This window comes from Leptodactylus fuscus, chromosome 11 (assembly GCF_031893055.1).
Source record: "Leptodactylus fuscus isolate aLepFus1 chromosome 11, aLepFus1.hap2, whole genome shotgun sequence".
In the NCBI taxonomy this organism is placed as follows: domain Eukaryota; kingdom Metazoa; phylum Chordata; class Amphibia; order Anura; family Leptodactylidae; genus Leptodactylus; species Leptodactylus fuscus.
In genome coordinates, this window is record NC_134275.1 from 88,042,052 (window position 1) to 88,056,948 (window position 14,897).

The 14,897-nt window shown below is 43.0% G+C and overlaps 1 protein-coding gene across 1 annotated transcript; it reads left to right on the forward strand.

Annotated features, from left to right (window-relative positions):
• The first annotated feature begins 6,148 nt into the window (after positions 1-6,148).
• On the forward strand, positions 6,149-14,259 carry LOC142185255 (cytochrome P450 2C16-like). Its single transcript, XM_075260553.1, has 9 exons — positions 6,149-6,322; positions 7,303-7,468; positions 8,304-8,453; positions 8,909-9,069; positions 9,724-9,900; positions 10,439-10,580; positions 11,004-11,191; positions 11,321-11,462; positions 14,078-14,259. Exons 1-9 carry the CDS (start codon positions 6,149-6,151, stop codon positions 14,257-14,259), a joined length of 1,482 nt encoding a protein of 493 aa, XP_075116654.1.
• Positions 14,260-14,897: the final 638 nt, after the last annotated feature.

Genomic DNA, 14,897 nt, shown 5'->3' on the forward strand with positions numbered 1-14,897 from the left:
ACCCCGGGGTTCCCCCCACTCCCCCCCTTCCTTCTAACTGCTCCCTGCCCCCCCCCCCTCTTCCCTCTTTAGTCTTCTCCTCTCCCTCTTCCCTGGTCTCCTCTTTCTCCTCTCCCTCTTCCCTGGTCTCCTCTTTCTCCTCTCCCTCTTCCCTGGTCTCCTCTTTCTCCTCTCCCTCTTCCCTCTTTAGTCTTCTCCTCTCCCTCTTCCCTCTTTAGTCTTCTCCTCTCTCTCTTCCCTGGTCTCCTCTTTCTCCTCTCCCTCTTCCCTCTTTAGTCTTCTCCTCTCCCTCTTCCCTGGTCTCCTCTTTCTCCTCTCCCTCTTCCCTGGTCTCCTCTTTCTCCTCTCCCTCTTCCCTCTTTAGTCTTCTCCTCTCCCTCTTCCCTGGTCTCCTCTTTCTCCTCTCCCTCTTCCCTGGTCTCCTCTTTCTCGTCCCCCTTTTGTCCCTCTTCCGTTTCCCTTTTATTTCCTGACTCGCTCTATTGTTGACTGCTCCTCCCCCGGATTGTTGGTTGTGGAGAGGTCCGGTCTCTGAATATGTCTGAAGGGCCTTTATTGCGATCGGGTCTTCCTTGTTTTGTTATTTGTTTGCTTATTGGTTAACTTCTATTTTTCCTTCTGTTTAACCTTGTTTTTACAAATAAAGAATTTATAAAAAAAATTAAAAAAAAAAAAAGACACCAATCAATGACTTTGTAGCTGCCTCTTCCCTATTACACATAAGGAGTCTACGTCCATACATTCAAATTCCGAAGTATTGACAAAAATTCCATAGAGGATCCAGCGATCCCGGGTTCGAGTCTCCTTGAGGGATAATAGTTTGAAAAAAAAAATGTAAAAAAAAAAAGGTAAAAAAAAATCTTTCCTGTTTCAAAAATGAATAATATGAACAAACATATTGGGTATTTCTGTCTGTATAACTAAGGTCCAGACTATCAAAGATTGATTCCCATATGAACATGTTCAACACCATAAAAAATGGATCACAATGGAGGAATTAATGTGTTTTGGTCTCTTTGTTCCCAGAAAGTAACAAAAGGGATTAAAAACTTTATCAGTACTAACGGTAAAGGATAATAAAACAAAAACTAAATTATGACCCCCCCCAAAAAAAAAACATTAATAAAATGTAATCAAAACATAGGTCCCCCAAAATGGTGTCGAGTAGACACACAAGACGTCGCTCAGATGGCGACAGACAAATAAAGAAGTTATGAATCATCGAAGGCAGAGATGAAAAATCTGAAAAAGTTTCCGAGACTTGATGATCAGATTACCCTGTGTCCTTTAAAGGGTTAATTTTGCCTCACGTTCATAGATAATACACCAAGAGGTAACAAGCGTTAAACCAACCGCCACAGTGTCGGCGAATGTGATTGTGTAAGTCCGACCGTTCATGATATGGTCAACGTCATGCTACGCAAATACCATCATAGCGCCATGTGTCGTCCTGAAGAAGCCGCTGGAGGGTGACGTGGAGGCGGGGCTTGTGTCCCCTTACCCCTCTCTAGTGGTACGGTCTGACCCTTAATGCCGCACCCTTGTTATCTCATTGGTGACGTTCTGAGATTATACAGTATATTGCTCCTTTGTAAGTATTATCTTGTTTCTGCTTTATTAAAGTGATTCTATTTATTCATATCATGTATTCTGTATTTATCGGGGCGCTGTTCAGACACGGGGTGGTTGTCCTTGGACCTTTCACCGCTTTCACCAAGTCCAACTCTTTGCATCCTTTAATAGACACCGCTCCATCGACTCCAGTCGGAATTCTTATTCTTGCCGCCTCCGTTCCTGAACAATGGCTGGTGTTATTTCCATTGCCCAATAAGTAGGATCTCTACTGTCAGGTGGGCAGTCCTGGGCCGGAGCAGAGAGTCCTGGGGTGCGTACACCTGACAAGTGGCAAGTGGCTGAAATAAACCCAAAGGATTGCTCACAAATGGATTTCAATTGCTTAAGAATCATCTGAAGATCGGCACAATGATGAAGTGTCTCCACCAAGTATAAGAATTAAATAACAAACCACAGAATAAAATAAAAAGCTGAGGAACCATGTCGTGGAAATGCAACTTTTTTTGTTGTTGATTTTGGTGCCGTCTTGGAGCCAAAGCCAGGGGTGGACCGAGAAGAAGGGAGAATTGTAAGAAGCTGACTATATAGAGTTCCCATTCTTTCTGTAGCCATTCTTGGTTTTGGCTCAAAAAATTGCAACAAAATCTGAAACAAAAAAATCTGCGTTTCCACAAAGTGGGGCCTCGGCCTAAAGAAGATTCCTGGTCCTTGGGCCAGTGTTGATATTGGATAGGATAGGTCACCAGTATCAGATCAGTAGTTAACACCTAGGCCTTAGTCAGATTAGCTGTTCCAGGCAGCCAGTAACCTATTGACGGAACAAAGTCGGAAGTAGTGGCGGAGTAACAGAGCTCTGCTCCTATCTCACTGAGAATTACAGTATTCCAGCATGGCTCCTACTCAGGGGATGGAGTCTTCTGCTTCTGGAGTCTTCTTCTGAACATCATGCATGACTCAGTTAATAAGCCTTACTGATATGATGCGGGATACAGATTTGGAATAGAAATATTGGTCTGGCAATAAATCCGCATCATACCAGTAAGGCTTATTAACTGAGTCATGTATGATGTTCAGGGAGCTGCCACTAGAGGGCACCATACACTGCTCTCCTAATTACATCCTGGAGAAGAGATTTGCATATTTTTTACCCATATTCCCTAGCGGAGCAGGAATGACTTGTAAGTCTCCGTACTGCCTATGTAGGTACACACTCTCCGTAATGTATATGATCACCCCCTGACCCTAGGAACCATTACGTACAATAGCTCCTCTCTATACGTAAGAGAACTGTCTACTCTCACATATACATTCGGCTACTACCCTGGGAGTCAGGATGCCACCATAAGGCTCGGGCACCTCGTGCTTAATATCCCAATCACACACCTCTTTACTGGAAACTGACCCGGTGTCCTCTATAGTTACAGCTTCTCAGTTAGGACCTGGTGGATTCTTTGCTTCTATGCAGATATATATATATACAAAGGCTTTGGACATTGACGTGAAAAAACAAACACTAGCCCCATAAGCCGCCGTATTGTCAGTTCTGGAAAAAAATTATATGATTCAGATCCTTCCAGTTTTTTTCTAAGAACTGACACAATACGGCGGCTTATGGGGCTATTGTTTGTTTTTCCCTGGAATCTCCAAAGCCTTTGTATATATATATCTGCATAGAAGCAAAGAATCCACCAGGTCCTAACTGAGAAGCTGTAACTATAGAGGACACCGGGTCCTAACTGAGAATCTGTAACTATAGAGGACACCAGGTCCTAACTGAGAATCTGTAACTATAGAGGACACCGGGTCCTAACTGAGAAGCTGTAACTATAGAGGACACCAGGTCCTAACTGAGAATCTGTAACTATAGAGGACACCGGGTCCTAACTGAGAATCTGTAACTATAGAGGACACCAGGTCCTAACTGAGAATCTGTAACTATAGAGGACACCAGGTCCTAACTGAGAAGCTGTAACTATAGAGGACACCGGGTCCTAACTGAGAATCTGTAACTATAGAGGACACCAGGTCCTAACTGAGAATCTGTAACTATAGAGGACACCAGGTCCTAACTGAGAAGCTGTAACTATAGAGGACACCGGGTCCTAACTGAGAATCTGTAACTATAGAGGACACCGGGTCCTAACTGAGAAGCTGTAACTATAGAGGACACCAGGTCCTAACTGAGAATCTGTAACTATAGAGGACACCGGGTCCTAACTGAGAATCTGTAACTATAGAGGACACCAGGTCCTAACTGAGAAGCTGTAACTATAGAGGACACCGGGTCCTAACTGAGAAGCTGTAACTATAGAGGACACCGGGTCCTAACTGAGAATCTGTAACTATAGAGGACACCAGGTCCTAACTGAGAATCTGTAACTATAGAGGACACCGGGTCCTAACTGAGAAGCTGTAACTATAGAGGACACCAGGTCCTAACTGAGAATCTGTAACTATAGAGGACACCAGGTCCTAACTGAGAAGCTGTAACTATAGAGGACACCGGGTCCTAACTGAGAAGCTGTAACTATAGAGGACACCGGGTCCTAACTGAGAAGCTGTAACTATAGAGGACACCAGGTCCTAACTGAGAATCTGTAACTATAGAGGACACCAGGTCCTAACTGAGAAGCTGTAACTATAGAGGACACCGGGTCCTAACTGAGAAGCTGTAACTATAGAGGACACCGGGTCCTAACTGAGAAGCTGTAACTATAGAGGACACCAGGTCCTAACTGAGAATCTGTAACTATAGAGGACACCGGGTCCTAACTGAGAAGCTGTAACTATAGAGGACACCGGGTCCTAATAATAACCCTCGTGACGGTGACGGCTATCTTCGATTCATATGGAGCCGTTGTCAGAAGTCTTATTATCCTGTTCTCCTACTTTCTGTGTATTCTGTGCTGATACATTTCTTACCACCTCCATTCTCTTGTTGTTGTGTAATCTTTTCATCTGGACGCACATGAGTTGTGTTTGTTGTTCATCCATTTTCACCTATGGTTGCCGCACATCACGACCTACACTGTCTACCAATAAATATTCGGACCCCTGTGGTAGAAAAACACCATTTCTTCCTATTGAATAGTCAGTAGACCCCAGCAGACGATTCCTTATGGATGGGATTGATGGTTACAATACTCCCGGATACCCGGTGACACTCCTGGTGTATGTCAGCCATCGGTTGGGTGCGGTTTCTCTCGTCAATCTCTATCTCTCAGTTTCGGGGGTCTGCCGACTTGGGGCACATTCTGACAATCACCGTTCAACTACCACTTTGTAATCACATAGGCCAATGTCGATTTTGGGTAATTCAGTTTGCTTGCTCTGTCCCTTAAAGGGATCCTATCATTCAGACAACATTTTTTCTAAGTACCACGTCGGAATAGCCTTAAGAAAGGTTATTCTTCTCCTACCTTTCGTTGTCTTCTCCGTGCCGCCATTCGCCTACAATCCTGGTTCTTGTCGGTATGTAAATTAGCTCTCTCGCAGCACTGGGGGAGGGCCCCAATGCTGCGAGGGACCTCTCTCCAGCGCCGCCTCCTCTTCTTCAGCAGCGTCATCTTCAGCCTCTTCTTCCGGCGGTGGCTTGTAACTTGTAAGGCCTCCGGCCTTGGGCACAGCAGAGAGCGCATACCCATAGGCTATGAGAAAATGGCTGCTTGCATAGTATTGTAAGCGGCCATTTTCTCGGGGCCTGTGGACTTGCGCAGTCTGCTCTGCCCAAGGCCGGAGGCCTAGAAGTAAGAAGACACCGCCAGAAGAAGAGAATGAGGAGGCCGTTCCTGACGAAGATGGAGGCGGCGCTGGAGAGAGATCTCTCATAACATTGGGGCTGCTAGTGCTGTCTGAGCACTGGGGCCCGCCCCAAGTGCTGCGAGAGAGCTAATTTGCATACCAAGAGAAATTGGGATTGTAGGCAAATGGCAGCATGCAAAAGACAATGAAGGGTAGGAGAAGAATAGCCTTTCTTAAGGCTATTCTGACGTGGTACTTAGAAAAAATGTCATCTGAATGATAGGATCCCTTTAAGGATCGACCATTTCTTTGGTATCCCACAGAAATCAGACAACCCTTCACTTTGTGGCATTTTGCATCTGACTAATGCCAATGCTGTTTGCTATTTAATGGCGGAAGGCGCAACGCACATCACGACCGCAGAGATCTTCATATGTATGGGTGTCCAAATACTTATTGGTGGGCAGTGTAATATCTAGCACTTATAATATTTCAATATTTAGCACTGACATATAACTTTCATGTTTAAGTATGTCATGTGCGAGCTGATGCGGATTCATATATACTGCCAGATATGTACAGGTTAATTGGGATTTTCTTAATCTCTATATTAAATTACAATGAGTCACATTCCTACTACTTGTACTTGGGCGCGTTGCGTGAATAGATAAAAACACAAAGAACTGAGAACAGAGACATGAACATCTATTGGCTATTGGGTAATCCGGCATCCAGCGTGCCAAATACAGCCCTACTGAAGGCTCCCATCTATAAATACAACCGATACACCCATGGACTAGTGCTACTACTAACTCACAAGGGTGGTGCCAACATGGACTTCTTTGGAGTAACTGCTTTCTTACTTATAGTCTTCATTATTCTAAGTATAACACGAGCCAGAAGAGGCAAGAGCAAAGGGAACTTGCCACCAGGGCCAACGCCATTGCCCATACTGGGAAACATTCTTCAAGTCAACAGCAAAGAAGTTTTCAAGTCTCTGAATCAGGTAAATTTATTGAGTTCCAAATGATCAAATGTGAACTGGGTGATAGAAATGGCAGCAATCGGCCGATGAAGAAGAACGTTGCAGTGGATGACGCCGTGCAACAATGTTTCCGATAGGCGAGGTATTTATTAGGCGTGTTATTGGGTAAAGGGTCTTGTCTGCCTGAAGATAGGCTTTCATGTAATTTGTTTTGAGCGGGGGATATTTGATAACCTGGGACCTAGGACTACCTATATACCACCTCTATACTACCTTATGCTTATTCTCTTTGGGAAGATCTGGTGCCAGGTCCGCTTTAGAGTGTTAACAATACAATTAGACTGTGTGTAACACCGCCTGGGTGTGGATCTACTGTGTCGCCTAACCAGTTTGGCTCTGGGACTGCTCCTGAAGACATTGCCCAAGTGGTCCCCGGGTATTCACCATTTAACCCTTGTAACCCCTGTTGGCTTTAGGGTACCACCAGGTTGTTATGTCCAGGAGTAGTCGCGTTGTAGCCGACAGAAGAGTGTCAAGAGACAGCAGTTCTGTCAGGGCAGGCAGAATACTTCCATCACTAGGGTTGAGCAATCGGGATTGGAAAAGATCAAATCCCGATTGGCAATCGAGTAAATTTCAAGATCATGATTGGAGTTGGGATCGGGTGGAAAATGATGAGAAAATGGATTTTAAAATCGATCCTGAAATCTAAAGATCAGGTCAACCCTATTCATGACAGTAATCCCAGCCGAGGTCAGGGCAGGCGGCACAGAACCAATCATATGTACAGTTAGTACAAAATAAAGATACGTAACATACATGATAGCTCGGTCCGTCGCCCCCTGAAGATCTTTCCAGGTTACAGCAACAGATTTGTTTCTAAACTGAGCAGTAAAAAAGTAGAAAAAAGGCAACAAAACCTCAAGACATTGGGCAGTTCTGGGGCTGGGGTAGAATAATGGTCTAATTGTATTGACTTTCTCTGTTTGCCTCCCCTCTAGCTGAGTGAGAAGTATGGCCCGGTCTATACTATCCACATGGGCATGGACCCGGCTGTCGTATTGTGTAGTTGTGATGCCGTGAAGGAGGCTCTCATTCACAACGCAGAGGACTTTGGTGCCAGGGGGCATATGCCACTACTGGACAAAATCAGTTCTGGAGGGCACGGTAAGGACCAAGACTGGATCTTGTTTACATTACTTCAACATTGTATAATTGATGAGCTGAAATCATTTGATAATTCATGGACTGTACGTGAGACTGTATTCTGTATGGGATTCGGCCAATCAACGCTGGTCAATGCATTCCTATGGGAAAAAGTCAGCTCACGCATATCACAAGCTGACAGGGATCCCGATGTAATACAGTGACTTGGGCGTGTTAGATGCCCCCGGACATGCTTCCCCTGCTGTCCCAGTTGCATTCCAGGGTGTCGGCATCATTTCCTGAGGTGTCATAGTGGACTTGGTGACTCTCCTGAGTCGAAGAGTGGGATGCGCTGAAACGAAGCATTTTTTTCCCCATAGACTATAATGGGGCTATTCGAAACGAATATCAAATATTTTACTGTTCGCTCATCTCTAGTAATCAATTAAGCATTAAAAGGTTGCCCCCAACCCCATTCCATAAGTTGAGGCAACTCATCAAAAGGGTTGAGCCAATCTTGAGATTTCAGGATCAATTTTAAAATCCGATTTCCGATCATTTTCCATCCAATCCTGATCATGAAATTTACTCGATTGCCGATTGGAATCCGATCTTTTCCGATCCCGATCGCTCAAAGCTACTCACCAACATTATATCATGTCCATGACTCTCTACATTCTGAAAAGTTCAATTGCTTATGCACCTTATGTACAGTCACCAGTCCATTCATCCCTCATCTGGGCACAGTAATGGCCAGTAACCTGCAGTCTCAGAAACGGATTTACTACAAAATGTTTTCTTAAAATTTTCTCCATTGTCTACGGCCTTCTTATCAATCACTCCTTGTATTTTCCAGGGGTGGTGGGCAGTAATGGTGAACGATGGAAGCAGCTGCGCCGTTTTTCTCTGATGACATTGAGGAACTTTGGGATGGGTAAAAGAAGCATCGAACAGAGAATTCAGGAAGAAGCCCAGTTCCTTATGGAAGAATTCCAAAAGACCAAAGGTGAGAACTTCACAAAAACATACCATGCTGATACTTTGTTATAGCGCAGGATCTCTGGAGTTTGTATTCACCTTAAAACAATATTTGGATATATCATAAAGAAGAGTCCTCTATGCAGGTGTATTATTATTACTATTATATATGACCTAGAAAGCAGACAACATAACCTGACCCTTCCTATACACTGCCTCACTTATCAGCTTTGTTGTATAGATTGGGACACAAGGAGCAGAGTCATCTCATTATCAGTAGACATTGAGTGAGATAATGATAACACTGTATGTAAGACAAGATGGCAACAATGAACACAGATAAGGCTCGGAATCAGGTCCTGGGATAATACTCTATTACATATTTGTCTTTTAACTCCTACCATACCAAATAGCGCACAAGTCTATAAAAACAAGAACAATCCTGCAATGTATTTGATACAGTTTCCTCCTCTCCCTCCACAGCTCAGCCATTGGATCCAACGTTTTATTTTGCCAAAGCTGTTTCCAATGTCATCTGCTCAGTGGTGTTTGGAAGTCGATTTGAATACGAGGACAAAGAATTTCTGAAACTTTTGGGTTTTCTAAATGAAGTCTTTAAAGGATTCAGCTCTGTTTGGGGACAGGTAAGGAATCACTTGTTTACAATCTATGTATAAGTATGTGCTAGATATTAAAGGAAATCTACACCCACCACCACCAAAATCTCTTCTAAAGCACTGATATGTTGTTGTAAGGATAGTTACTGCCTCTGTTGTGTCTAAGTAAAGTCTTGAGACTGGAAAAAAAATCTACATTTTTATAAATTTGATTGGTTCCGCCAGGGCAAGGCCGTATGTGGTGGAGAATCTGTGGTCACCACTAGAGATGAGCGAGTAGTGTTTGATCGAATATCTCCCCTGCATAGTTATTGGCGTAATCGGTTGAATACCACGCGGTAAACACAGTAAAAAATTGATGCCCCTCCCACCTTCCCTGGCGCTTTTTTACACCAATAACTGTGCAGGGGAGGTATTCGGTCGACTACTACTCGCTCATCTCTAGTCACCACCCATGAGCACCTGTCAATCTTTACATTATGGGGTAGCAATGAGTGGCAACTACAGGTGCTCTGGTAGGTTTGGCCACATCGTAGGTGCACAGAATTTTTAATTTCTTTTACATCAGCAAAACTGTACTTCGGCACAAAAAAGATCCAGTGGTTCAGAAGAAATTTTGGGTCACACAGATTCCCTTTAGATGTCTACCTGCCTTGACTTTACTACTTCAATTTCTTTCAGATGTACAACGTCTATCCTGCCGTTTTTGGAAAGATCCCAGGTCCTCATCACAAAATGTTCAATGCTGTTGATGGTATTCAGGAATTCATTAAAAACCGCGTAAAAATGCACAAGGAATCTTTTGATCCTAGCGATCCTCGAGATTTCATTGACTGCTTCCTTGTTAGGATGGAACAGGTAAGCTAGGCTTGTGCAACTGTCCTCCTTCCCACTGCCAAATCCTGCTGACGTTCCTCCATAGACTTGTAATCAGACATCTTCCTGCTCGCAGCTTTTGAGCTTAGTTTTCTCCTTCTATGTCCTCTGCTAGTTGCTTCTGTGCACATAATGATTGTTAGTTGAGTACACGTTAATACACCGGTCACACCAATACACCTGTCATGCCAATACACCTGTCATGCCAATACAACTTTTCTAAACAATGGTTTGGTGGCACAGACTTCATCAGGACCCTTGACCTACACTCCTGGGTCTGTACTAACAGAGACTACTCAAGAAGCCAAAGAGATTTAGTCGTTCCCTTTAGCCATTTCCAGATTTCTATATAGGTGTTAAGGAATATCTTGGTCAATCCCTGTCCCAAGCTAAACCCCTGCCTTAAATGAGATCATCTGTAGTAAAGCTGATAGTGAGGAAAAACTGGTAATATTATACAGAAATGTTCAACTTTATCAGATTTTAAAGTTATTTCAGACCTAAAACATTATTTTCACAGGAAAAAAATATGCCAGAGACGGAGTTTCACATGGAAGCCATTGTCAACACTACTTTTGATCTGTTTGGTGCTGGGACAGAAACTGTTAGCACAACCCTGCGTTACGGACTGATGATTCTCCTGAAGCATCCCGATGTGGAAGGTGGGTGAAATAATAAGCTCTTTAATAAGACTTTACTATAAGTCTGGGGCTCGTACAGAAATGAAGTGGGCCAAAAGTGTAACCAAGTTGTAAGTCCTGCCCGCTGTTCAACAGACAGGTTCCAGATAAGTGAGCACTAGGGTTGAGCAATCAGGATAGGGAAAGATCGGATTCCGATCAGTAATTGAGCAAATTTCATGATTGCGATCGGGATCGGCTGGAAAATGATCGAAAATCGGATTTTAAAAATGATCCTGAAATCTCAAGATCGGCTCAACCCTAGTGACTACATCGAGATACAGAGGTTGAATTTGTAATAAACTGATTGATCTGAAATTCTAATGGTGTCCAATATTGGGCTGAATGGTTGGATAAACTGTAAGAGTTACTTATATATATACACTGGTTGTCTTCCATGTCTAGAACGGATCCATCAAGAGATCGACACAGTCATCGGAAGGAACAGGGCTCCATGTATAGAAGATCGCTCTCGGATGCCCTATATGGACGCTGTAATCCATGAGATACAAAGATTTATTGACCTCATACCATTAGGAATCCCACACAAAGTAACTCGGGACCTGACGTTTAGAGATTACTTTATTCCAAAGGTAAAACAGTCTTGTCCTTGGCGTTACAAGCTATGGATAAGTGACAAGTGCGATATAATAAACCTCAATAGCGCGATGATCCGACAACCATGTGAATAACTGGTGGCGTTACGTGTTCTCTCTTCTTAGGGTACGACCATCTTCCCAGTGCTCAGTTCTGTTCTACGAGATCCAAAGCAGTTTAAATACCCGAATCAGTTCAATCCGGGACATTTTTTGGATGATAATGGCAAGTTCATTCGTAAAGATGGATTCATGCCATTCTCCTCAGGTAGGAGCTTACGATTCATCTCTTAACAGGTCAGGCAGGATTATTAGTTTTCGGCTTTTGTAATTACAGTTAAGGATTATGACGGTTCAGATTTTTAGGGTGGATTTGTATACGGTGTCCTGAGTAACCTGGAGACACAAACCCAACAACGTCAGAAGAAAACAAATGAGTTTTATGTCATTTTAGATCATTGATGGATTCTGACTAGGGTTGAGCGATCGGGATCGGAAAAGATCGGATTCCGATCGGCGTTCGAGTAAATTTCCCGATCCCGATCTTTTCCAGCGGGATCAAGGTCGGAGGTTATCTCAAGATCGGCTCAATCCTAAAAGTGACTTTTCCCATAGAGAAGCATTGACTAGTGTTGAGCGATCGGGATCAGAAAAGATCGGATTCCGATCGGCGATTGAGCAAATTTCACGATTGGGATCGGCTGGAAAATGATCAGAAATCGGATTTTAAAATCGATCCTGAAATCTCAAGATTGGCTCAACCCTAGTCCTAACCATAAAAAATCCAAGAAGCCCAGAAGAAGGAAGACATAAGATGCTTTTTAAAATTTTCATACTGGGATATTTGATCTTATATCTTCATCATATCCTATCATATTACATTTCTTATATTTGAAATGTATTTAATATTTAACAATGATGGATCTTTCCTATGAGTGCTTGGCTTTCCCACTATTCTGTATTTTGTCTCCTTGTCTTGGTCTTATATATTCATTCTGTTCCTTGGTTTTGATTTTCTATGGTTGGAATCCTAAATAATACAATCTGAACCCAAAGACCTAACATGAAGCTCCCGGGCCCCAGTGCAAAATCTGTACCAGGCTCCTCAGATCTAATGTATTGTCTATAGAACTGGGGTCCTCAAATTGGGAAGAAACCTTTATGGGCAATCAATTGTTCCTGTGATTTTAACTTTTTTAATGTGTTAATTCCTCTTTTGAAACCCTCCTACTTAATATGATGAGAAACATATTTGTGTGATGATCCAATAACCAGAACTAGAGCAATATGATTGGTATTATTGGATTAAAATAATCCCGTGCCTGAAATTCTACCCAGGACATAATCCCATTGTTTCACTTCAGTGAATTGAGTTCATGGTTAGTGAAGCATAAAAAAAGTTCAACAAGTTCACGAGTCTGTAACAAATCACCATGAAATAAACCATTAAGGTAATATGTAGCGTAACGCGACTGAAACACTAAAAGAGGACGGAATAAAGAAAGCCAGTGCCGTAAAAAAAACAAAAGCGAAACTATCCCGTAATCGTGTCTTATGTAACAAGAAAAAAGAGAAATGTCACAATATATGACAATCAAAGGTAGGATAGCGAGTGATCCACTTTGTTACCTTCACTGATCCCAAGTATTGACCGTCCTGCAATGGAGATACAAACACAAATCACCCAAAGTTAATTTGCAGCTCATATGTTTTTTTTTTTGTTTTTTTTTACTTAAAAATGTCAAGATTAAAATAAAAATAAGACATAAATTAGGAATGACCAATTATATATAATATAAAATACAATGTACATACTCTGTGATTATAACAATATCAAACTAGAAATCGAAACTTGAGTCAGGTCGGCAGAGTCATCCGGTCGGGCCATGGAATTCTTCATGTGCTTTACCTGCTGTTTTACACTTGAGATGGGTCAAATAAACAACAAATCAACACCTAAGACTATAAATAATATTCGCACGGAAATTCTTCCTCTAATATGGCAAACAAGTACCCCGAGTCCCGATTCCACCACAATCTTCTCCAGGACCAAGCTTGGTTGATTTCCTCCTCCATTGTTGAACATTGTTTCTTATTATTAGAGATGAGCGAGTAGTACTGTAGTAGTAGTAGTAGTAGTAGTAGTACGGTATTCGAAATACTCGTACTTGATCGGGTACCACTCGCTATTTGAATGTAAAAGTTTGATGCAGAACCAGCGTTGATTGGCTGAATGCTATACAGTCGGCCAATCAACGCTGGTTCTTCTCCTACCTTTAGAAGTCTTCTCCGCGCAGCTTCCCCGCGGCGTCTTCCGGCTCTGAATTCACTCTGCCAGGCATCGGGCCTGGGCAGAGCCGACTGCACACGTCTGCTTGTAGTGCTTGTAGTGCTTGTAGTGTGCGCATGTGCAGTCGGCTCTGCCCAGCCCCGATGCCTGGCAGAGTGAATTCAGAGCCGGAAGATGCCGCAGGGACGCTGCGCCAGGAGAAGACTGCACGGAGGATCCAGCCCGACCCTCACTCGTGGATTTGCTAAGTGTAATTTGCTCGAACGTTGCCTACCCCTGAAACGAGGATTTTTCCCCCATAGACTATAATAGGGTTCGATATTCGATTCGAGTAGTCGAATATTGAGGGGCTACTCGAAACGAATATCGAACCTGGAACATTTTACTGTTCGCTCATCTCTACTTAATATCACTAAGTTGTCGCCCCCATTGCACCCCTGACCACCGCCATACCCTTAGACCTGCCCTCGCTATCCACCATTTATTTGGCTTTGCCGTGTTATGTAACATCAGAGATGGAATCTTAAGAGTGTAACATTTGGAAACAGAGACAAGTTGGAGTTGATTTACTCCATTTTTACTTTGCCCTCCAGGAAAACGGATCTGTCTTGGAGAAGGTCTTGCGAGAATGGAGCTCTTCTTGTTTTTCACCACCATTTTACAGAACTTCAGCCTGCGGTCACCTGTGGATGTAGAAGAAATAGACCTCACACCATTAATGAGTGGATTTGGAAATTTTCCTCGCCATTATCAATTGGCTTTTATCCCGCGCTGATTCACGTTGCAAAGTCGGAAGCCGAATCTCAAGGCTGTGCAGATACATAAAGATCTCTCTAGTAGCGTTCTATGGGGTTCATCATATACTATATTAGTAGAAGTATAGATCATTACTTCTAGGGGAGAATCCAGTATCACAAGGAGCCATCTTACATCACTTAGAGGAGGTCTAAAGGTCCACAATATGGTCTACAATGTGGCCAATATGGAAGATGTACCCCCATACAGAGTACTACCACATGAGAGTCCTTAAAGCGGTTCCTTAGGCTACAGGTTTCCTTTTATTTGGCCCTCATAAACATAGGGTGATTTTTCAATTACATGAGTTCAACAACACTCTTATACCTTTGTCCTTTTCCATAAAGCTCACTGGCCTGACCTAACAGAATCTCACTTAGGGACTCCATAGATATACACTAACATTGCTTATTTGGGCTCATAGACAAGCCCTGTGCTGATGTCTCCATATAAGCTTGATATAAATTGTTATTGTGTCATGTAATTGTGTAAGGATATTCTACTCGATCCCAAGACCCTAAGACCCCCACAAAGATGAATCATAATGTATTATGACTGTATGAGCCCATGTACCAGGCCGGTTGTTGACCTGACAAATTTGACAAGCTCTGAGGATCA

Excerpts from the sequence above, each read along its gene's own strand:
- LOC142185255 (XM_075260553.1), top strand. The coding sequence starts at position 6,149 with ATGGACTTCTTTGGAGTAACTGCTTTCTTACTTATAGTCTTCATTATT. Across the intron at positions 9,070-9,723 it reads TCAGCTCTGTTTGGGGACAG|ATGTACAACGTCTATCCTGC; the intron begins GTAAGGAATCAC and ends AATTTCTTTCAG. Across the intron at positions 11,192-11,320 it reads GAGATTACTTTATTCCAAAG|GGTACGACCATCTTCCCAGT; the intron begins GTAAAACAGTCT and ends CTCTCTTCTTAG.